This window comes from Perognathus longimembris, chromosome 16 (genome assembly GCF_023159225.1).
Source record: "Perognathus longimembris pacificus isolate PPM17 chromosome 16, ASM2315922v1, whole genome shotgun sequence".
In the NCBI taxonomy this organism is placed as follows: Eukaryota; Metazoa; Chordata; class Mammalia; order Rodentia; family Heteromyidae; genus Perognathus; species Perognathus longimembris.
In genome coordinates, this window is record NC_063176.1 from 18,481,137 (window position 1) to 18,504,562 (window position 23,426).

Below are 23,426 nucleotides of genomic sequence, written 5' to 3' on the forward strand. Positions count from 1 at the left end.
CAGGGGGAGCTCAGGGGAGACAGCCCCGTGGAGAGGCAATGCACCAAGCGGCCCTTCAAGTGAGTGACTTGTGCGCATGGCTTGTTAGCGTGCCGGTTTTAAATAGAGTAATTCATTTACTCAAGATCATAGTCCCTGAGTTCGAGCCCCATAACCAACACAAAAAGAAAAAGTGGCAAACAGGGCTGGAGACATGGCTCAGAGGAAGTCTGGGCTGGGAATGTATGTAGCTCAGTGGTAGGTGGCCTGCCTGTCATTTGCCAGACCTTGGGTTTCCTTCTCCAGGACTATAAAATCAGATCAAAACAAAAGACAAACTATACAAAGTAAAAAAATTAATGTGAGGTTATTTTCACACCCAAACATTTGATTTACATATAAACCCAAGCCTAATCTATTTTCAGAAATTAGGGTCTCATGCTAGCTAGGAGAAATTAAGTTCTTACTTGAATAATTTGTGTGTGTGTGAGCATGTGTGTGTGTGTGTGTGTGTGTGTGTGTGTGTGTGTGTATATGTCTCCATGCACTAGTATGGGGACTTTAACTTCAAGGTCTAGTTGCTGTGCCTGAGCTTTTTCACTCACGGATGGTGTTTTACCATTTGAGCTAGTGATCCATTTCTGGCTTTTGGGTGGTTTAATTGAACATAAAAATTTGACAGATTTTTCTGCCCAGGCTGGCTTATAACCACTGTACTTAGTTTTCAGCCTCATGAGTAGCTAGGATTTCAAGTGTGAGCCATTGGTGCCTAGCTTTTATCTGAATAATTAAGGAAACAATATGCTCCAAAAAATTTTCAGTGTATTTCTTGTTTAAGAAGCTGAATTATTATATTTGTCTGTAACAAAACAGTCAAAGATTAATTTTGTACTTACTTATCAATTTATGATATTGGAACTGCTTTTACACATTGCTTTGTTTTGATGCTAGAGATTGAACCCAGGGCCTTAAGTAGCATGCCAATCTAGCACTCTGCCACTATATTACGTCATCAGCCTGTGCTTCCTCAAGTTCTTGAAAGTTTCTCAGTAATGTAGTATAATATACCAATTTAAAGCACAGACCTTGTTGCAAGGTGTTTAAATCCCCATATTCTTACTTTGTAGCAGTGTGATCTTGAGCAAGTCTCTTTAATTGTGCTTTAAGTAGACACTGTTACTACCTAATTCACAGAGTTGCTCAATTACTACTAGAAAATATTTAGAATAGTAAACACTCAGTATTCGTTACTATTATTGCATCACAAAATTCTGAAGACCAAAGGCCAGAGTAGCTGAGTGAGGATTTATGTCAAGGGCGGAATCAGGGCCCAACCCTTGTCAATGGAGAGATCTCCTTGCAAGATTGCTTGTTAGTTGAGCCTAACCTAGCTCTTCTGACATATGCTCAAGGTCCTTTGCCCCAGCAGCTCAATCTAGGAGATCTCAAATCCTCCAGCTCTTCCCTTGCTTCAGTAAGCTAATAAAGGTTATAAAAATAGGTTTAGTGAGGGGTTGCATGTATGTCTCAAGAGACCAAGCCTTGTAAGCTGAAGACCTTGATTTCAAATTCCAGTACCTCCCTCCCCATACAAATGGGCTTAAGGATACATTATATTCGATATGATTTCAACTATTAAATCAAAGCATAAAGACCAGAGAAAAGATAGCAAGCAAAGTCTAAATGTTTGACAGTGACAGTGGGATTGTTAGGGGGCTCTTTGTTGTATAGTCTCTCTCTCTCTCTCTCTCTCTCTCTCTCTCTCTCTCTCTCTCTCTCTCTCTCTCTCTCTCTGAATTCCAGGTTTCTACCTTGAGAAAAATTCTGCTTGATAATATGAGAAGAAAGGGAGAAATTATACACTGATTCCCAATAAAATCTGAGATTTGTCTGATCACAGCACAGCCAACTATTGGAATCAACCTTGGTCTATGAACAAGAAAAGTTCATTCTAGAAGGGTTTGTCCTCTGAATTAAACCAAGAACTGCCAGGTCGATACTTCACATTTTCAATTTGGCAGTTCTGATTAAAATTAAGCAAGAGATTGAATTAAAATTAAGCCGAGATAGAAGGTCAGGGTGTTTTCTTGCATGATCAAATAGCACAAAAGTTCCACAAAGGCCTCAGGGAGAAAACAAGTTACTTCACAGAGTAGGGTCTCCGCATCCTCCGTACATCACAAACTGCTAAGAAATGTTTTGCCACAAGGGGGCGATAACTGCTCAGGGTTTCATTACAAGTCTGAAGACTTGTGAGCCCAACAACCCCACAAAATAAAATAACAAAGTAACTTTTTTATTTAAGAGCTGCATATAAGAGACAGGAAAAAGGTCTAACACCTACACCCCCAGCTCTTAGGGCATCAGCAATTTTTTCAAAAGAGAAAGAGAAACTAGTTTATTACCTCCTTAAAAAATATGTCCAATTTAAGTTTTTCAAGGCTGTTCAATATGATACTTTTATTTATTCATTTATTTGCCAGTCCTGGGACTTGAACTCTGGGCTTGGGTGTTGTCCTTGGGTCCTTTTTGCTCAAGGCTAGAGATCTACCCCTTTTTCTGTGACTAATTGGAGATACGAATCTCAAAGCCCTGCATGGGCTGGCTTTGAACTGCCATCCTCAGATCTTAGCCTCCTTAGTAGCTACGATTACAGGCATGAGCCACTGGCGCCTGACTCCATCTGACTGATACTTTTACACTGAGTGTGTCCAACTGGACTGGTGTTTGATTAATTCTGGAAAGCAATAGACAGTCCTACCTGGCCAGATTACCTGGCTTCACATATTTCAGAATAGGCTTCAAAACAACTGAGTCCTTTGGAAGCAAATAGGTCTTTGGGGGGGCAGGGGGGTGGGCACCTAGGATGGGAGGTAATTTTCATTGTCAGGGGACAAAAGATTTGATTTGCACTCCGAGCTAGAAGGTCGCAGGTGTTTTCTTACATGTATTCATAACTGGTGTCTGGTTGTGGAATTGCCAGTGTTTCTGGGACTCCAGTTTTTCCCATCTTCTTGGACCTGGCAGCGTCCCCCCTCCATAACCTCCATAACCCCCCTAGCCCCCGAGGGAGCGTCTCACTGTTGTGCAGTTGTACTGCACGGGAGTACAGCAGCCTGTGGCTCACATAGTTACAGGACGTTTCCAGGCTTCCTAAGTAGGACCGCAAGGGCTTCCTCGCCTTCCCTCAGGGTGCTAGTATCCCACCGGCTCGCCCCTTTCTAGCTAGCCTTCCCAAGTCTTCAGCTTGCTCTCGGCTGAACAAAAGTACCATCAAGGTCCAGTTCTCAGCCCACAGAATTCACAGGAAGCAAAGAAAAACACAAGTGCCTTTGCTTTCCCATCACTTCTGAGATTAGGTTGGTCCAAACTTAGGATTGTCTTCTTTCTTCCTTGGACACCGCAACCCCTTTTATTAACATTCAGTAAGGCCCAGCTATCTTCTCCACTCAGCCCAAACAGTTCCCCCTCATTGGACGAAGGGAAATGATGGAAGTCGTATAGAAAATCCAAGCAAACACATTTTACAGACATTTTTGGCCTGTAAAAACACACAAATCCTTCATATTCCTGCCCCTCTTCTTGCACATATAGGAATCTGACTTTCCACAGCTCCGTTTGAGTATTCCAGCATTTGACATTAATATATTTGAGGCATCCTTTCCTGATCGCCCAGTGTAAGTACATTTAGCTGCCTTTGCATTTGTATTCATTCAGTGCATTACCCTGAATTTAATGGCTGCTTCTTTGGCTTAAAACAGAAGCAGCAGAAATGCGCTTGGAGATTCTGTCTCAAGGATTAAAGAGAGGGTGGGGAGGTCAAGTGGATAGTGTAAGCCACAGAACTGAGAAACTGGAGGAAAACACTAACCCCCAAACAGATGTGCTGGGTGAGGCTCCAAATCCACTGGGGGTACATGGCCTTTGTCACACCTACCCTTTGGGGCTCTTTTGCACACTCAGAAATGGCCAACTTTGGGTGATTTATCATTAAAATGAAAATCATTTGCTTTTAAGCACAATATATATGAGGAGGGGAAGACACAGGGAGACAGAGAGAGGGAGGGAAGGAGGGAGGGAAGGAGAGGGAGAGAGGGAGAGAGAGAGGGAGAGCGAGAGAGAGAGAGAGAGAGAGAGAGAGAGAGAGAGAGAGAGAGAAAGAGAGAGAGAGAGAGAGAGAGAGAGAGAGGCTTCCACACTTTATTAGGCCGCGGGCCGGAGGGGCTGGGGGTCTCCCGGGAGAGCAAGTCCTGACTCCCGGGGCATTTGAAGGCAGGGCGCAGCAGTGGGTTAGACCGCTTCCCCCGAAACAGGCCTCCTCGCAATCTGGGCATCAGCTTGCCCAGGACACTGTCTCCAAGGTGGTTTTGACGCCGGCCCGTTGGAGTCCAGGACTAAGCAACTCTTCCCAGCTGGAGTTGGGGCAGTCCGCTCCCTCCCTGCCAGGACGCCCGGCCCGGCCCTCGGCGCGCGGCGGCCAGCCCCCTGCGGATCCACGACCAACAGCAACCTGGCCACGAGTCGCGCCGTCTTTCAACCCTGGACGACCGGGGTTCGGAATACACGCAGCCCTGCTGGGGAACTGAGGCGTTCGGGTTCACTTCGCAGGGATCAAGGTACACAAACTCCAGAATGTTGTGTTGCTGTCATTAAGAAAAATGCTATTTTAATTCTACGGTATGAATGGTGCATAAAAACGAAGGCCAGCTCTTCACACCCAGCTGTGTGAAACATATCACTTAAGCTGAAGTGAGTTGAGTTGAAAATACCTCTCTCTCTCACGCACACACACCTTTTTAATTTTAACTGCAGTATCAATAAGTTCGCAAATCAGGAGCAAAGGGGAGTTGTCGCTTTCTGAAATGCACATCTTGGGGGTTCACTAGCTTCTCTTAGTTTCTACCTAGTCCTGGGCAGTATTGCCTTTTCAGGACTAGAGTATTAGGATAGGAGGCCGGGGTTCAAGATCTGGGCGCTGGATCCAAGTGGGAGGTTGTGTACCACCGGGGAAATGGTGAGAAGTTTCCTTTGTAAGCAAGCAAGTTGGTGTGGAAACGCGAGCTCGGGGGCCTGAGCTGCGCTGCGAGGGAGGCCGAGGCCAGCGCCAGGGGCCTGCCCCACCAGGGGTCTGGGGCAGAAATGCAGTCAGTCTGTGCCCACACCGACTTCCCTGTGAGGCCGAAGCCTGGCCCTGACACCTTAGCATAATTCACGTTGATGAAAGGCTTCGCCTTCCTGCAGGTCAGATCCTAAAGTCTATGAAATGGATTTAACCAAGTCTTTCAAGTTAATAAAGATGAGTAGGGAAGAGAAAGGACCAAGTACCATCCCTTCAGGCTTCGAAGTGGTAGAAGTAGTGACAGAGAGGAAACCCTTTCTTTTCCCACCAAATCTCAAATGCAACTTCAAGCTGACACCTTAAAACCTACATCTTTGAAAATGGAGATTGTTGCAGGGAAGGAAGAACTCTAGCTTTTCGGGCTAAGACCAATTTAAAAACCAAACTCCATCCACCTTTGGCGCTGTTCAAGTTTCATTCTCCAGCCACTTGGTGCATTTATTCCTGTTTCCTCCATATTCCATGTAAAGTTAATGATCTCATGTAAATTGCTGTTCTGATCAGCACCCATCATGTTGTATATTAGTTTAATAACTCAAATTCTTAAAAATCGTCCCGAAAGCTTTTCTCCTTGGGGACACAGTTTGTGCCTGCCAGGAACTTAAAAACCGACTGCAGAAACTGCGAGGGTGAAGAAAATGGCAATGGGGCTCTTGAGCACCAGACACCCAGTCACATTTCTGCAACAATCCTGGCTCAAAGAGGGTTTTCAAAAGCTTGCAGTCCCTAGGCAGTACCTACCCAAATACTTCAAGTCAAGTCTCCGCTTGAAGTCTGGTGGTTCTATCCCCATGTAAATATAACAATAATAATAGCAGAGAAAAAAAATTAAACAACTCACAGCTCTCATGTCTAAACATAACACGGGAGGTAAATGTCCCCATGAAGCTGATTCGGTTCTTATCAGAGTCAATAAATCTATAAAAGATAATGGTGGCGGGGAGGCCCAGGAATGAAAGATGGAAAGATGGAAAAGGACGATCCTTCGGTCTACAAGAGGATTAAAGACAGCTATAGGCTTAAGGAGCAACAAATTAATTTACACCACCCTAAGAAGAGCCCAGATGGCCTTTAATTAATCCCTTCAAAAGCAGGAGCCGGGCTGGGGCCGCGCCGGCTGCCAGCTCCATTAGCTCCATTTTGCCCGGGGTCCAGACTCGGTTCGGGACGAGGCGCCGAAGACTGGAGGGGGAAGGGGCCAGCATGACGCGAGCGGGCGGGGGAAGGGGCAGGGAAGAATATGAACTGCCTTTCCATAAAAGGGCTAAGTTTTCCTTATTCTTCTCTTAAAAAAAAAAAGTAATACAGGTTTCGTCTCTGCTCCCTCCCTTTCCCCATTTTATTTAACACAATTAATTGTGGCTGCCTCTGGCCGCCAGCGCAGAACCGCTCCCCGGGCAGGCCCCGCCCCTCCTGGCTCCGCCCACTCGCCGGGGTGGTGGGCGGGGACTAGGCGGGCGCGGCCTTAGAACTTGTTAGTCCCAGCCAATCCGAGAGCGTGGCGCTCCCAAGTGGGCGTGCCCCAGAGCCGGGAGGCCGTGCGCTATTGGAGACGGTGGCTAAGCCCCCCCCCCCGCCGGCCGGCGCCCCACTTCTCGGCACCGCCCTTCTCCACCGCCCCGGAGTGACTCCCCACAAAGTTCTCATTTTGGCCCCCCCACTGTCCCCTCCCTTCGGTCCCCCCCAGCTAAAGAGCGGCCGAGAGTGATGCAAATGTTTTATTACCTTTGAGAGCTTCATCCGAGCTGTCAGGTCTGGAGGGAGGACGAGAGTGGCGGCGCCCCGGACAGGGTCAGTGTGGCCGCGCAGGACGGGGCTTGGGGAGCCACAGCCTGCGAAGCCGCGCGGAAAATGCACCGTCGGGGAGAGAACGGCGGGGAGTGAGCGGCCGCGCCGGGCGGGGCAGGGGGCCCCGCGGACACCCGTGGTCGAGGATCGCAGCTGCAGGCGAGTCGGCAGACTTTTCACACTTAAGTCTTTGTTTTTCTGTTTTTTTTTCCCCCCTCCCCTCCCCCCTTTCTTTTCAACCTCGCAACTCTAGCGCCCGCCCGGCGACCCGGAGGGGAAGGCCGAACCTCAGAGCTTCGCGGGTGGTGGTGGCATTGTCCCCCCGCCCCCCCAACCTTCTTTTTTTATTTTGGCGCTGCGTCCCCGCCAAGGAAACCCGCCCGAGGCGAGATCGCCCCACGGGCTGGATGCGCTCCGTCCCCGCCGGCAGCGGGCCGCGAGTGCGAATCCGACCGAGCGGAGCTTCCGCCTGCGATTAGGGGAGCGGCGGTGGCGGACCCCAGCATCCTTTGAACGTCGCCCCCCCCCCGCCACCTCCCCCAAAGAAACGAGCCAGCCCCCACCCTCTTCCATCCAAGTGGAGATTCGGTGACTCTCAACTTTGTTACAAACTCCCGGCGACCGGCGGGGGGCTTGTTCTGCGTATCTCCCTGGGGGGGGGGGGGAAGAAGATGCGGGGTAGCCGACTTTGAGCCTTGAAGAAGAAGACTTAGTAGGACTTGAACCCAGGACTCCGGGAGCCCACAGACCGCTGAGCCCTCTCCGGACGGACACCCGCTGGTCTCCACGACCCAACGGCCTCTCGCGTGGCGGCTTTGGACATTTCGGCTGCACAGCCCGGACAGCAACTCTGGGCGCCCGCGTGCTCGGCGCCGTCCTCGGTCGCCCCCAGGTGCGGCCCGCGACACCCCGATTGCGCCCGGGGCGCGCGCGGCTTCCCCAGCCCCGCGGGGGGACGGGCCGGCGCCGTCGCTGCGCGGCTGCGGGCTCCGGCCTGGCCGGGGGATGTTAGCGGTGGGGGCGATGGAGGGCACCCGGCAGAGCGCTTTCCTGCTCAGCAGCCCGCCCCTGGCCGCCCTGCACAGCATGGCCGAGATGAAGACCCCTCTGTACCCCGCCGCGTACCCCCCGTTGCCTGCGGGTCCCCCTTCCTCCTCCTCCTCCTCTTCCTCGTCCTCGTCGCCCTCCCCGCCGTTGGGTGCCCACAATCCAGGTGGCCTGAAGCCCCCGGCCGCGGGGGGACTGTCGTCCCTGGGTAGCCCCCCGCAACAGCTCTCGGCCGCCACCCCGCACGGCATCAACGACATCCTGAGCCGGCCCTCCATGCCCGTGGCTTCGGGGGCCGCCCTGCCTTCCGCCTCGCCCTCTGGTTCCTCCTCCTCCTCTTCCTCGTCCGCCTCTGCCTCCTCGGCCTCGGCCGCCGCGGCCGCCGCCGCCGCCGCCGCCGCCGCCGCCTCCTCGCCCGCCGGGCTGCTGGCCGGCCTGCCCCGCTTCAGCAGCCTGAGCCCGCCGCCGCCGCCGCCGGGGCTCTACTTCAGCCCCAGCGCCGCTGCCGTGGCCGCGGTGGGCAGGTACCCCAAACCCCTGGCCGAGCTGCCGGGCCGGACGCCCATCTTCTGGCCCGGAGTGATGCAGAGCCCACCCTGGAGGGACGCGCGCCTGGCCTGCACCCCTCGTGAGTACCGATCGCCCGCGACCCGGTCCCCACCCCCACCCCCCGCGACCACCGTGTTTGCCCGGCCGGCTCCCGGTCGGTTCAACCTCTTGCCTGCCAGGATCAGACGCTCTAGCCTGGCCCACGGCGTCTAGCCAAGGCGCCTCGCTTTCCGGAGCTGGGTGGCTTCTCCCAGGCTCCTCATTCTCCCCCCAAATTTGGGCACGCCTGGGCCAAGCCTGCGCGTCTCGGGGCAACCCAGAGTAGTGTCTTGTTTTTTTTTTTTTTTTTTTTTTTTTCTTCTCCTTCTGACCTCAGAGGAGGGAAGGGCCAGCCAGGCCCCACCGCGACCCCGCTTGGCCGGCTCCCTCCGGACGGCACAGCCCCACCGTGCTTCGGCCGGTCTGCCCCAGGCCTTGCTGCACGTCAGTGCTTAGAGCACCGCAGCTGTCCCCGGCCGCCCAAGTGCGTGCCTTTGCGCGCGGATCTCTCTGGCTGTCCCTGTCTGGCGCTTCAGCCTTTGCCGCGCCTGCACGCCGGGCCACCAGGAGCCACTGGAGACAGGCCAGAGGTTCCCAGAGCCAGCCGTGCATGGGGGCTACGGGCCACCCCTAGTGCTGGGCCCGCACTTCCCCACACCCCTCGACCCTTGCTTGGGCAGGTTAGGTGTCAGCACCCGGAGGCACAATCTTAGTACTTTACTACCTAACATAGGAGGGAGAGAAACCACGAAGCGACGTAGCACAGGCCGGGGAAACTAACATCCCACAATGATCTTGCCTGAGATCAGGAGTGCCCCCCCCCAACTTCCGTTAGTTTTCCGGGGAGTAGGCTATCGATCTGCCGAGGCTGCCACCCCTAGGTGGCATTGGGGACCCGGCCTGAGCTCCCCCCTTAAGCTCTACTTTGCGGCTGGCTAAATCTGAGAAGCGTCTCCAAGTCTCAGAACCCGTTTCCGTGAAGTTGAGCGCATTAAGTGTAGAAGTTGTGGGAGCCAAGTTAGAGGCTCCTTTGGGAAGCCCCAGGACGAGCGCGGAGGGGCTGTTGGGGTGTCAGGGTGACACTATTGTATCTTTCTGATAGTTGTGTATGGGTCGCCAACAAAGACAGCGCCTCCTCCCCATTCCCCCCTCCAGCCGCCAGTGGCGTTAGGCTGGGGGGTGGGAGGAATTTGGAGTTATTGTGTGCAAAAACAAGGGGCCCTTTGTTGCCTGGACGCAGATTAGGGATTCTTGGAAGTAAAACAAAACTGTCGGTGTCCTAATGTAAAAGCCCGAGGCAGTTGCGCACCCAAAGGGGAGAGAGTGGCCTTTTTCCTGTCGGTGAACTCCTCAAAGTAACCTGGCTTAGATTCTGCCCAGCAAACTCCAGCAAGCAGGCTCCCTAGCTGTTTGGCCTTGAAGTTGAGTAAGAGGTAATTACAGTCTCTCCACCCACCCTGCTTAACAACAAACCCCCAAACAACAGCAACAACAAAACACAAACAAAATATCAATAACCATGTTAGGAATAAAACGATGAAATACTGGGCACCAAGAACCACACCGCGTCCAGAGCAAGCTTTCTTTTCCCACCAAAACATTCCCCCCCCCCCCCATTTTGCCTTCTCTCAACCCAGTGGAGCCACTTGTAACCAGTTATTTCCTCTCTTCTCTCGTTGATCGCTTCTTGCAGATCAAGGGTCCATTTTATTGGACAAAGACGGGAAGAGAAAACACACGAGACCCACGTTCTCGGGCCAGCAGATCTTCGCTCTGGAGAAGACTTTCGAACAAACGAAATACTTGGCTGGGCCTGAGAGAGCTCGCCTGGCCTATTCGCTGGGGATGACCGAGAGTCAGGTCAAGGTGAGTGGACCTGGGAAAGCCCGAGGGGGCCCGGCGGTGAGCACCGCACGGGCGTCCGGCCTCGCGTCCCCAACCTAGTCAACAGCGTGAAGGGACAGGGCGGTGCTCAGAGGAACCTGGGGAGACATTGAGGGCAGAGAAGAGAGTGGGATTTACAAAGGCACTGGGTGTCTAGCGAGAGGGCTCTGTTGAGAAACAAAAGGATCCAAGCCCCCGCCTTTGAAATTAGGTTTATCTAGATAGCAGCTTGTGTTAGGGGAACTCATCGTTAAAAGAGAATAAAAGCATTCCCGAAATATCAGCCCAGTGAATAGATCAGACCAGTTAGAGGGCTACTATTTACTCTATCTGTGAAGAAAGACATCCTAGTTTTTGTTAGATCAGACTTCCTTAATGTAGATCAGCATTTCATTGCTTCTAATTTGTAGATAAGAAAAAAAAAACCTACAACCTCTACTACTAACTAGCTTAGATAAAGCTGTTTCTCTCTCTCTCTTTTTTTTTAAGCTTAGCTGAAGGTAATCGATCACTTTGGAAGTCATTTTTCCAAATGAAATATTAAGATTATTACAGGATTAAATTCTGTTTAAAACAAGTTTTTTTTATCAACAGATTTAAAGCAGTTTATAAGAAGTTGTAATTAAAACGTCACTTTGCTGGTAATTGAGTTGTACACTGCATTTCTAGGAAACCAAATTTTAGAAACCCTTCTCTGGAAATTAAGAGATTGAACCAGCTGAATACATTCGTTCTGATGGCTTCCTGTATTTTCAGAATTCTCTTTGGTTCCTCTTTTTTTTTCCAGTTTGTTTCTTTGGGGGTATACATTGTCATTAGCTCTACTGGCGCTCTCTGAATTGAAAGGAATAACATTAACCATGTTGGCTGGTTAGAGTGTATTTCCCTCTGAAAAGCATATAGAGTACATTTTTAGGAGTTTTTATTTTTTAACCTGTGGCCATTAGAATACCATCACATTTAAAATTACCTTTTCAGTGGGCTGGTACAGAGCCTACCATCACGACCTGGAGGATCTGTTTTTGACACAGTAAATATCCCTGTGTGCAAGGAAGTGGCTTAGTATAGATAAAAAGAAAATCAAAATTGCTTTCTTAACAATTCTGATTCTTTAGATACAATGCATAATGGATGAGAAGCATAAAAATTAATTCAACATATATGGGAAACAGGTTACTTCTTACTTTAGGTTAAAGTATGCATATCAGACATGTGTCAAATATATGAATAGGTTTAATATATTTGTATGTAAAATGAGTAACTTGGGCAGGAGCAATATTCAAATGACATTGGAAAGTATGAGCATGATAGAAAAAATAATGTAACTGGCAAACTTTTCTCTTTTGCCACAATTGATTACAATTCTAGTTTTCACTTTTCTTTTTAAGAGTGGAGGTTTGTATTTTAGCTGGAAACTATATTATGCATGCAAGGGAATTTACATACGATGCCTGTGTAGGTTCAAAAGCCTGAAATGAGTGTAACAATCACAAGTCCAAAAGTGAAAAGGCACCGAGGTGACTTCTCACGTTAAGGAAATTCCTTAGTCCAGGAGAGGGAAAGCCACCGTGGGGGAAACTTCATGAAGAGGAAAACCTTTTCGGTGTTCGAACGAGCGAGCTTATTTTTGTTAAAAAAAAAAAAAAAAAAGGAAAACTCATTTTTAAGTTTTCCAAAACTCATTTTGAAGTTTCCAAACACATCGCGCTGCGGTTTTCTTACTTTTCTGAGGACTCCCTTGGTGACCACTTCTATCCGCTGGTGTCCCCATCACTATGGCAACGGCAGGCAGTGTGTGGGTGCCGGTTGACTCCGACAAACCTGGGGCGACCGAAGGCCCCGAAAAGGGGAGGTCGGGCCTGCCACCCGGGACCCCGTGGGAGGGACCCCCCCCCCCCAGACCCGGGGTCGATCGCCAGGCCTGGATCTCCCGGCTTGACGTTCCTCCCTCCCTCACCTGTCCCCCACCCCCGGTCTCGGGGTGCCCCTTTCTCGGCCTGCAGGTCTGGTTCCAGAACCGCCGGACCAAATGGAGAAAGAAGCACGCGGCCGAGATGGCCACGGCCAAGAAGAAGCAAGACTCGGAGACGGAACGGCTCAAGGGGACCTCGGAGAACGAGGAGGAGGACGACGACTACAACAAGCCCCTGGACCCCAACTCGGACGACGAGAAGATCACGCAGCTGCTGAAGAAACACAAGTCGAGCGGCGGCGGCGGCCTCCTGCTGCACGCGTCCGAGGCCGAGGGCTCGTCCTGAGCGCCCCGCGGGGGGGGGGCGGGGATGCCGGGGGGCTCGTCCCGGGGTGCCGGGGGGCTCCTCCCGAGCGCCCGGGGAGCCGCCCGAGCCGCTGCCCGAGATGTACAGATCTATTTTTCTAAGCGAGAAGTCGAGGCCCGGGAGGGCCGGGGAGAGAGACTGCGGCCGGGGAGAGGCCGGCCAGCCCCCGGAGCGCGCTGCCCGCGGGGCCCCGACCTTTGCGGGTACCCCCAACACCCCCCCCCGCCGCCGCGGGCGCCCGGCCACCGCCCCGCCCCCCTGCACCCCGCGCCCTGGCTTCCGTCCCGGCGGTGGAGAGGGGTTCCGAGGGCTCGTCACGCCGCGGCACTGGTGGCGGGGGGAACCTCCAGACCACCCGTGGGAAAAGAGGGTGTCCCCCCCTCCCGTGCTCTGCTGTGCCGACTAGAGTAACCTGTTGAAGGCTCTGTGTAAATAAATTGTGAGTCACACTGACTAGAAGTTACTTTATTGTGAATATTTAAAATGAAGACTTTGCTTTTTTAATTTGGTATAAGAAGTTGGATGTCCTCCCTGCTCTTTGGAGAGCTACTCATAGATGGCGCCCCCCCCCTTTCCTGTTAAACTTAGAGGAGAAGGTCACCGTCCCCCGCCGGCCCTTCCCCCCCCCCCCCCGCCTTCCTCTTCCGCACTAGCTTTGGGGAGCCCCCCCGCCCCCCTCCTCGTCCCCCTCTCCATCCCGCCCCCGGGCTCCATCCTCACACCTGCACCGGCCCCGCCCCCGGAACTGGAGGCTGGAACGTGGGAACGGGGGGGGGGAGGCGTTGGGGGGGCTCACACCTGTCTCTCTGTTCTCCGCTGAAATTGCACAGTCGTTTGTTGGTATTTATTAGTGATTTAAAGAAAAGTATTGGGGAGGGAGGGGCTACAATAGCTCGTATTTAATTTAACTCCTTTCTGATTTAAAAAACAAAGCAAAACTGCGTGTTAAACGGTGGGAATGGTTACAACCGCTCTGGGTCAGAACATGAAAGAAATCCATTTAGTTGCTGTAATTGAATTTGAAGTGTTTTGTATCATAAAAATACTATAGAATATGTACATTGTTTTCTTTTTTTAAAAGCTAATAACCGGCGATATATTAGCCTCTTTAACGTTTATTAATTTATATGAGGAATTCGGTTTGTAAAGAGAAGGAAATCCCTTGGCAAGACCAGTTAAATGTAATGCACTTTCTGTTTCAAAAGAGAAATCAAATTAAAAACAAAACAAAACAAAACCAGTTTAAAGACGTTTGTTGCCTTGAATGAAACGGTGCAGATCATCGGATCTCATCAGACATCTGAAATAATAAAAGTCAAGACTACAAAAAAACCCACAAAACCGTAATCTCTGTTTCTTGGGCAAAATAGCTGTAGCTCTGCTTTTGCTATGGGACATCATTATTTATTTATTTATTATTATAATTGTTATTATTGTTATTATTGGAGGTGTAAGATTATTCTCTTGGATTTGGGAGATAGAAGAAAAAAGACCCTACTGACAGTGCTTGAGACTTGTCTAGCCGGCTGCTCCTGATGTCTGTGTTGTCTAATTTTTTTCCTGATGGCTTTTTCCTGGCAAAGAAGTCCCTGGGGAGTTTGGGAAGTCCTCATTTTCATACATCCAAGATAGCTGCCCCCCCCCCCCCATTCTGTTAGCTAGGAGAAGGCTGTACAGATCTTTCCGAAGCATTGCTGTTCTGAGGACATTTCCCTCCTCCTGTTGCCTGTTAAGACTGTAAGAATTTGTGGCAGGACAGGTTTTGCCGAACATTACAATGAAAGGTGAATTTAAAGAAAGCTGTTTTTCACAGATGTGAAAGTCCTGGGAAGCAAGGTTATAGTTTCTCCCAAGCAATAGGCAAAAAGTATTTGGGAATCCCACGGCGAGGGTTATTATCACTATGTTGGGGTCCTTTTGTTTTTCGATACTAAGGTACAGGCTCAGGGAAATAGCAGTTATCTGTTATCTCTGCAGTGCTGCAAGTTAATGAGCTTGTGATCAAAGAGAGAAAAATCAATAGAATTCAGTAGACTCTTCAGGCTCCGGTTTGGTAGAGAAAGAGTGAGTCTGTTTTGTTTCCTCACAAATAAAACATTTTTCACAAGTTCAACAAAATGAAATTGCTGAAGGGGATTATTGTAGAATAGATTCTTGATGGCACGGTTTATGATAGGAAGGATGAGAATCTGCCCTCTTTCTTTTCTCTAGTTTACAAAGTCCTCAAGTATTTTCCAAGTCTTCTGAATTTCTATTTTCTTAGTAAAACTAAGGTGTGTATACCACAGAATAGAAGTTACCTCAAAGGTTGTTAGGGTGTGAGAAAATGTAATTTCAGTCTGAGCTTTACACAATGAGAATCAGTCTTCCTTCCTTCCTTCCTTCCTTCCTTCCTTCCTTCCTTCCTTCCTTCCTTCCTTCCTTCCTTCCTTTCTCTTTCATTCCTCTCTCCCTTTTTTCTGCCTTCAATTCTTTCCCCTTCTCTCTCCCCTCTTTTCTATTCTCCTTTTTTTAAAAAAAAGAAATGAAAGAAGTGGAGGCAGGAGGAGCAAGCCTATTCTGCACCTGCCACAGATAAACTCTTCTTTACTTTATCATTCTTAACTTTTACCCACCACTCTTACTGCTCTAAAAAAAATCAAGACATTTTAATTCTTTCTTCCTAAGATAATAAAACAAAACCTCATGATATAATTAGAAACATTGATCTTGAAAAACAACAATTAAAGCAACAGTTAAAATATTCCTAGTGAACCAGGGAATCTGGTTGAAGCTTCTTTTCAGGAAGCGCCTAGGTGGCCATTGATGGTTTGAAGCATGGGGAAGTGGTCTCCCTGAGCTCTTCACCTGTAACTTTGAGCATCGAGAAGGACAAGAGCCAGGGGTCTGGACTCTGCTACAAAGAAGAAGGGCAGAGGGTCTGCTGGCTTGCCAGGCCCCGTGCTGACACAGTAGCAGCCAGCTGAGGGGGCCATGGGCTTTTGCGACTGCCTCTGTGCTGGCATCAGCTTCATTTCCCACCCCCTCAGCTAACTCCAGCAGCAACTTGAGATTTCCAGTTAATTTACTTCCATCCAGGACTGCAGCTGGCCACCAGTTGCAACTGGCCCCTATAAAACTAGAGAGGAGAAAAGGGGTGGAGAGGCAGCTCCCCGAGTTCTCTTTGTCTCCATTGCTTTGGTTCTGTTGTTTGCAAGTGCAGAAAAAACAGATTTTTGCTAAGAGCTAGCATTGGAGGAGAGGCTGAGGAAATACTTTGCAGTCCAGCCGTGGAGGGTAAGAGTCATTTTTCCATCTTGGCTCTAATGTGTTATGGCATTAACGTCCATAAGCATCTGATTAAGGCAGGCCAACCGGCCATCACAGTTAAAGGGGTTGTGACAAAACAACGTCACAGCAAGTGACTTGACAGATCACTGCTTTTGTAACCGTTTACAGGCAACAAAGTGTCAACAGTGGAGGACAAAAAGAGAGACACAAGGTTTTGTGTGTGGTGAGAGGGAGGCTTGAACCGCCTTTTGACTTTTGTTGTGTGTAGGTTTCTTTTCCTAAAAAGGAGAAGTCCAGAGGCTGCTTGCAGGGTTTGGATGGGAGTGGAAGGGAAAGGCCCCGGATGTGTGGCTCAGACAGATGTCCCCATACACTCAAGGTTCCTACTCAGATCTCTTCTGTCCACGCTCAGTTCTCCTGTTTTCTCTTTGGTTCACCTTCAGGATTCAAAGTTAAACATGCCTGCCTTTCAGAAGCTGTGGCACAACGAGCACATTTCCTAGGTGCTAAGTGCTTTAATCCACTTTTCTCACAAAGAGGGAATTGGGAGGGGGGAAAGCACTCATTTTCTGGAGTTTTCTTATCCTTTAGTGGGCTCTTCTAGATGCCAGCATTTAATGGAAATACCACGCTACATAGATGCATAACTGCATATGTTATTAACCCAGCATCAACTTGAGGGGGTCTACATTGCTCTTGTTTAAGCTGGTGATTGGAGGACACACACACACACACACACACACACACACACACACACACACACTGGTGAAATTCCATTTGGGAACTCCTAGCACTGAATAGCTTAAAGAGACAGTGGCTCCTTTGTTAATCATTGACTATTGTCAATGATTGTGTAATAACAACAACAGAGGTAAGTGGTAGATTTCATCTAGAAACTCTCTTTTAGGGTAAGTTGAACAAATTTTTTAAATTAAATTTGCTCCCTCTTACCTTTCAGAGACATTCAAAAGCTCTCCTCTTCCATCATAACTTTGTAAAGCCATTCTTTAGTATACTTCTCTTTTTCTTTTCAGACAAGAAAGTATATTTTGTTTTGTAGCATCTCTATGGCTAACTTCAAAGATAAATGCATTTCTTCTGATATAACCCCTCCCTTTCTCCCTCCTTCCCTTTCTATCTTCCTTTTAGAGATGGAGGTCTTGCTAGGTAGTCCTCTCTGGTCTTAAATTTGTGAGCTTTTTGTCGCAACCTGCTGACTGGTGGAATTACAGGTGTGAACTACCATGCCCAGCCAGCCCGTTTTAAGAAAATACAGGCCTTCATTCCCTCCTTTAAATGCTTGCCTGGTAAGTAGTCATGGCATGTGCAAGTTGGCAAAGGAATATGGGATAGTTTTCTGAAATGTGGCCTTCAGCATTCCATCAATTGGCTTAGTCATTCTACAAACTGGAAAATTTATCTGAGAGCCTGGGTTTGTGCTCTCACTTTTCTTTTCCATCCTCTATTAGTCACAGATGAAACACATTGTGGTATGTCATTTGTTCAGATACACCAAAGTAGACATTTCCATTGAATAAAACATTCACTCAAAACTTTCAAAAGTGGAGTACAATGTCTGCACAGTGTTTGCTACCTGCCGGTTCCTAGCCAGCATTCTGAAGTAGAACCTCATGAAGTAGAACGTCTCTGCCCATATACTTTGAATAATAAGGGTTAGTTTGCATAAGGATACATTCAAAGATGGTAACTGCCTCTTTGTGGCAGTCTTTTGCTATGCAGTTTAAATAAATGTAGATTATTTTTTTTATAGAGGAACCCTATAGCTTCTTTAATACTTTTTTTGCCTCTATCTGTCTTGGGATACCCAAAATAAGTAGTAAGGGCATAATTAATTATTATTCAGTATAATTGGTAGATAGAGAAAAATGTGCCAGTAAATCAGTACGCAAACTCCTTTCGTTCCTGTAATAGTTTTGGGGGGATAATGTGTGTAAGAGCTAGGACAAGAAACTCTTGGTTATAAACTGGGGCAAATCTGCTCACAATAACCACAGAAAATTGAGGCTGCTGAAAATCTATTAACTTAACTATTATTGTATGGTATGAACATCTCCAAACAAAGGCACTTGCAAAGTTCGAAGCCTCTAATCTGAGTCCCGTGTAGAGGTCCATGGTTTGTAGTCATTTCGGAAGTCACCATTTTCAGTCCTGCCCATAGTACTTGGTACTCTGCTCAGCTACTGGCAAGAAATTAGCAAACAGTTTTTTATCCCGAGGAGTGGCCTTCTTTTCTCCCTGTATTACTTATTTGATCTGTAAGAGCTTGTCAAGTTTTCTCTCTCAATCAACAGGTCTCAGTGAGAAGGCCTGAAAAATCTTCTAGCTTTGCCATGATCAAGCAATTATATAGGCCAGGTGGCTCCCACCTGTAATCCTAGCTACTCAGGAGGCTGAGAACTCAGGATTGCAATTCAAAGCCAGCCCAGGCAGGAAAGTCCATGAGACCCTTATCTCCAATTAATGTTCCAAAAGCTGCAAGTGGTGACCTGTTCAAATGGCAGAGTACCAGTCTGGAGCACAAAACTAAGGGATATTACCTAGGCCCTGAGTTAATCATAAAGCCCCAGTATAGAGAGAGACAGACAGTGAATGAGAGAGAGAGAGAGAGAAAAGAGAGAGAGAGAGGGCTTGAAAGTTGTAGAGCAACTGAGGAGAACTCTGGTCTGAATCACAGCTTAACCGGTAACTATGTGATCTTGGTTCAGATTTGACCTCTGTGTGCCTCATCCATGGCCTATATAAAGCAAAGATGGTAATAGTTGTTGGGAGAATGAACTAAAGTTCTTAGGCCAGTACCTGGTACACAGTGAGCTGTAGCAGTCTTAACCACCATCATCAATAACAGCCGACATGGCTACAGAAAAGACCTGTCCTAAGGTTCCTTTTAGCCCTGCTATCTTGAGCAGAATAGATCCTCCACCAAGGGAAAGTCATAAAAGGGAAAATGGAAAAAAGAAGTTGTTTTTCTTCATGTGAAACTTAAAGCCTCACTAATTGAGACAATTTTTATTTTTTAAGTACTTCTAAACATTCCTTTTTATACATGAAGCCTAATCATCATCTTCCTAAATATGGTTTTATTGCTCATGGAAAGTAAAGCTCGTCTGGTCTTAGTGGCTCATGCCTTTAATCCTAACTACTCAGTAGACTGAGGTCTGAGGATCGTGGTCCGAAGGTACTGGAGCATAAAAGGCCATCAGACTCCTATCTGCAATTAATCATCAAATAGCCAGAAGTGGAGCTGTAGTTCAAGTAATAGAGTACTTGGGATGCACACAGGGGTGCCAGGAGCAGGTGGCTCATGGCTGTAATCCTAGCTACTAGGGAGGCTGAGATTGTGGTTCAAAGCCTGCCCAGGCAGGAAAGTCTGTGAGACTCTTATCTCAGAAGTGGCCCTATGGCTCAAAGTTGTAGAGCACTAGACTTGAGCTGAAGAGCTCAGGGACAGTGTCCAGACCCTGAGTTCAAGCTCCAGGACCAGTATTACTGCTGCTGCTGCTAGTACAACACACACACACACACACACACACACCGTTTTTTCTCCTTGTTTTTTCATAAAGTGTTCAATTTGGGGAAGTCAGCCTCTTGTTTTCTTTACTCAGGTGGTCCTATGAACTAGTCTATCTGGCCAGGATCTGAGACCTCTGCTCAACTTGCCTAATTTGCAAGGAGTGTAGGTAAAATTTACAGGCATATGCTCTACCCATTCCCCTCCCTGAAGGCCTTTGAAGGACCATGGCCTAGGCCAGCATTGGGGCCTAATGTGTAAGTCACCAAGACAGCATCACACAGCTGAGTTCTCCAGGATTCCTGACCCGCAGAAACTGCAGAGATAATAAAAGGTTTATTGTTTTACACCATTAACTTTTCAAGTAATTTGTCACATAGTGAAGGTAACTAAGAATCTAACAGAGTTATCTTTGTTCTCAGGAGGAAAAGTAGTATATTAAAGGTAAAGACTCTTGAGGAAAACCTCTTTCATAACTACTTAAGTTATCTGAAAATGCCACCAGAATTATCCCAGGGCTGTGACAGGAAGGCCTGGTGCTGCTTAACTTTAGCAAAGCCAGAAGCCTAGAGCCCTACTACTAGCTTCTAGTTCCTGCTGACACCTGAGCCCCAGGCAAGTCAACCCTTCAACAGTATTCTATGGATTCTCCACAGAATCATCTTAATTGTAAGAGCTGACTCACAAAAGTTGTAAAACTCAAGTGGCAAAGGTACACCTAAATGCAGGCGTTGATGTGATATTACAGCCCATAGGATGGGCGTGAAATTGCTTTGTATGCCCATCTTCCCATGAAGCAGTCTCAGACTCAGAAAGGAGCTGATGAGGCTTCATGGCCCAGCAAGAATATTTTCTTCAAGCCAGAGACACACTTCCTCTTCCTGCTTAGAAGCTAAGAAACACACACACACACACACACACACACACACACACACACACACGTGGGATCTTGAACTTTATGTTCAGGCTGAGTGTTTGGAAATTTGCTCTCAGCATTTCTTGTGACAATTGTGATTGTGATTTTATTTCTGAGAATGTAAAAAACCCAAAAACCCAACTGGTATAAAAGAGAGTGGGTGACCAGTGCTGCTGTAGACCCTGTGGATGGACGGATGGAGGGAGGGAGGCAGTAAACTCTTAGAAGAGCACAAGACCGCTCTTAAGTTCCCTAACTTTTTTTTTTTTTTTGGCCAGTCCTGGGCCTTGGACTCAGGGCCTGAGCACTGTCCCTGGCTTCTTCCCGCTCAAGGCTAGCACTCTGTCACTTGAGACACAGCGCCGCTTCCGGCCGTTTTCTGTATATGTGGTGCTGGGGAATCGAACCTAGGGCCTCGTGTATCCGAGGCAGGCACTCTTGCCACTAGGCTATATCCCCAGCCCAGTTCCCTAACTTTTGATGAGGCAAGATCCTGCAGACTGTGTGAGCCCAGCCATTACTTGCCAATTGAAGTTGGTAGGCAGAAAAAAAGGCCTTTTCTCTTTGTCCACCTACCAACTTGTTGCACATCGCTACCAAATATAACCTAAGCAGAGAGACGTCAAGAAGCTAGAAAACCCATTTTTAAAAAAGAAAATACACTTCAAGACTTGGGCTTTTCTGGATTCAGAGCAATCTCATTGTCTGCCATGGTACTGAGAGAAACATGACTCTGAGAAAGATGAACTCAGCACATTGTCATGCACTTCCACTAGAGAGAAAGCAAGGCAGAGACGATGTCTTCAAGGACCCGGCTTTCAGCACACTTAGGTGACTGGGAGGCAGGTACCCATGTTCTCTTACCTGGAAGGATTATGATGATAGCCAGGTGGACACTTTCCTTTTAAACTGCACAGCGCTGTGTTACTTCATCCGGGAGGAAGCTATGCTCAGAGACAAACCCGAAAGGCTAGAATAGGTGACAACTTACTGGACAGGGCTTTTGGAACACCGAAACCTAGAACAGTCTGTCTGCAAGGGGACACACCCACATGTGCTTTGTTGACACTATGTGGTTTGTAGCCATTGCAGAGCCTGGCATGATGGGTACTCAGGAATATTTCTTCTTCATGAGTGTGTGTGATAAGGAATTTCACATCCATTTTCTTGAAGTTACTAGAAAAAAGTATGGACCTAGATGACTGAAGTACTTTATATATATACTTTTGAAAGCTGAAGCCCACAAAAAAAGTGTTTAAAAATAGGGGAGAGGGGGCTGGGAACATGGCTTAGTGGTAAAGTGCTCGCCTCCCATACATGAAGCCCTGGGTTCGTTTCTTCAGCACCACATATATAGAGAAAGCCAGAAGTGGCGCTGTGGCTCAAGAGGTAGAGTGGTAGCCTGGAGCAAAAAGAAGCCAGGGACAGTGCTCAGGCCCTGAGTCCACACCCCAGGACTGGCAACAAAAACAAAACAAAACAAAAAGAAATGTACTTGCCTTACATATGAAACTGTAACCCCCTCTACTTCACCTTGCCAATAGAGAAGAAAAAAATAAAAAAAAATAGGGGAGAGGAGAGAAGAAGCAGTAATGGGGTGAATTAATCAAAGTAACTTGTATGTGTGTATGGAAATATTACAGCTCCTTGGTAAAGTTAATATATATGAAATAAACCTTTAATGCAACCCTCTCTGTCTTCCCCATCTGGAACGAGAGAATGACTTTTCAGGTTTACAGGCATCTCTTCTATATCTTACAAAATATGTAAGCACCTGACAAATGGCTGTTACAAACACATAGGCATGGCTTAAGTAAAAAATGAAGGAGTTCAATATCAAGATTTTCTTTAGGTGAAATTGAAGACCAAGTGAGGATATTTTAATACATTCATTTATGCACTTTTTTTTCTCAATGCTAGCACTCTACCACTTGAGTGCCAGCTCCACTTCCTGCATTTTTGATAGTAAGTGGGAGATAAGAGTTTCATGAGGCATAGAAATGGAAGGACAAAGGGTGCACAAATGCAGCAGTATTACTCACTAAACACGATGTTGAAACTGACCTATACAACCTGGGGGCTGGGGAACTGGGAGAGAGTGAGAAATAGTACATAGAAATGTACTCTTTACATGATTTATGGAACTGTAACCCCTACATCACCTTTATAAAGGCAATAAAAATTAAAGTTAAAAGAAGAGTTTCATGAGCTTTCCTGCCTGGCTGGTTTTGAGCCATGGTCCTCATATCTCAGCCTCCCGAGTAGCTGGGATTATAGGCATGTGCCACCAGCACCCAGTCTCACAGAGGGTTTATTTAAAAAACATTCATTAAAATTCATTGAAAATATAGTTACTTTAAAACATAAACTTTTAGTAAAATCACTACGTAACGTATGGTACTTTTCACAAGCCAGTTGCGCTATAATTGTGCATTAAGAAATAAATCAGAACAAGAATCATAAACTGGCCACTTACAATATACATTGCAGTGGAGATTCGTGTCTTTCACTGAGCCCATCAGAGAATCTGTAATGTCAAACTTAGATTTCCAGCAATATTTTCTTTGGGACAAAGATTTGGGCTTATATCAATAAATATATAAAGTGGAGGTATGATTAAAGTGATAAAGCTCTAGCCTTAGTGAAAAAACCCAATCAGAGTCATGAGGCCATGAGTTCAAGTCCCAGTACTGATGCATACAGAAATATTAGGACTCTTATGTGTTTTAACTCTGGGTTCCTACTTCACAGGATTTTCATGCTCTAAGATTAGGAACATCTATGGACCACCCTCAATATCTGCATCACACTACAGTGCCCGAGACATCTGAATTCAGGGACCGTGTGGGCAACTGATTTTTGGAGTATGTGTCAGGTGTGGGGTGCCTGGCACAGACCCTGATGAAGATGGGGAGAGCTTTGGTAGGAGGCTGAAGTCAGTTTCCATCTTACCTGTTGGCCAAGGTTGCCCCTAAGTTATTTCTTTGACTCCACGTTTCTCTTAAACAAGGTGCTCAGTATCCCCAG

The 23,426-nt window shown here is 47.7% G+C and overlaps 1 protein-coding gene across 1 annotated transcript; it reads left to right on the forward strand.

Moving 5' to 3' along the window:
• Window positions 1-7,796: 7,796 nt before the first annotated feature.
• Nkx6-1 (NK6 homeobox 1) lies at window positions 7,797-12,676 on the forward strand. The gene is made up of 3 exons (XM_048364492.1): window positions 7,797-8,561; window positions 10,215-10,387; window positions 12,409-12,676. The coding sequence occupies exons 1-3, from the start codon at window positions 7,892-7,894 to the stop codon at window positions 12,661-12,663; spliced, it is 1,098 nt and encodes a 365-aa protein (XP_048220449.1). The 5' UTR covers window positions 7,797-7,891; the 3' UTR covers window positions 12,664-12,676.
• Window positions 12,677-23,426: the final 10,750 nt, after the last annotated feature.

Bases quoted from the DNA above. Each gene is read 5' to 3' on its own strand.
- Nkx6-1 (XM_048364492.1), top strand. From the start codon at position 7,892: ATGTTAGCGGTGGGGGCGATGGAGGGCACCCGGCAGAGCGCTTTCCTG. The intron at 8,562-10,214 runs GTGAGTACCGAT...CGCTTCTTGCAG, and splicing joins GCGCCTGGCCTGCACCCCTC to ATCAAGGGTCCATTTTATTG. The intron at 10,388-12,408 runs GTGAGTGGACCT...CTCGGCCTGCAG, and splicing joins TGACCGAGAGTCAGGTCAAG to GTCTGGTTCCAGAACCGCCG.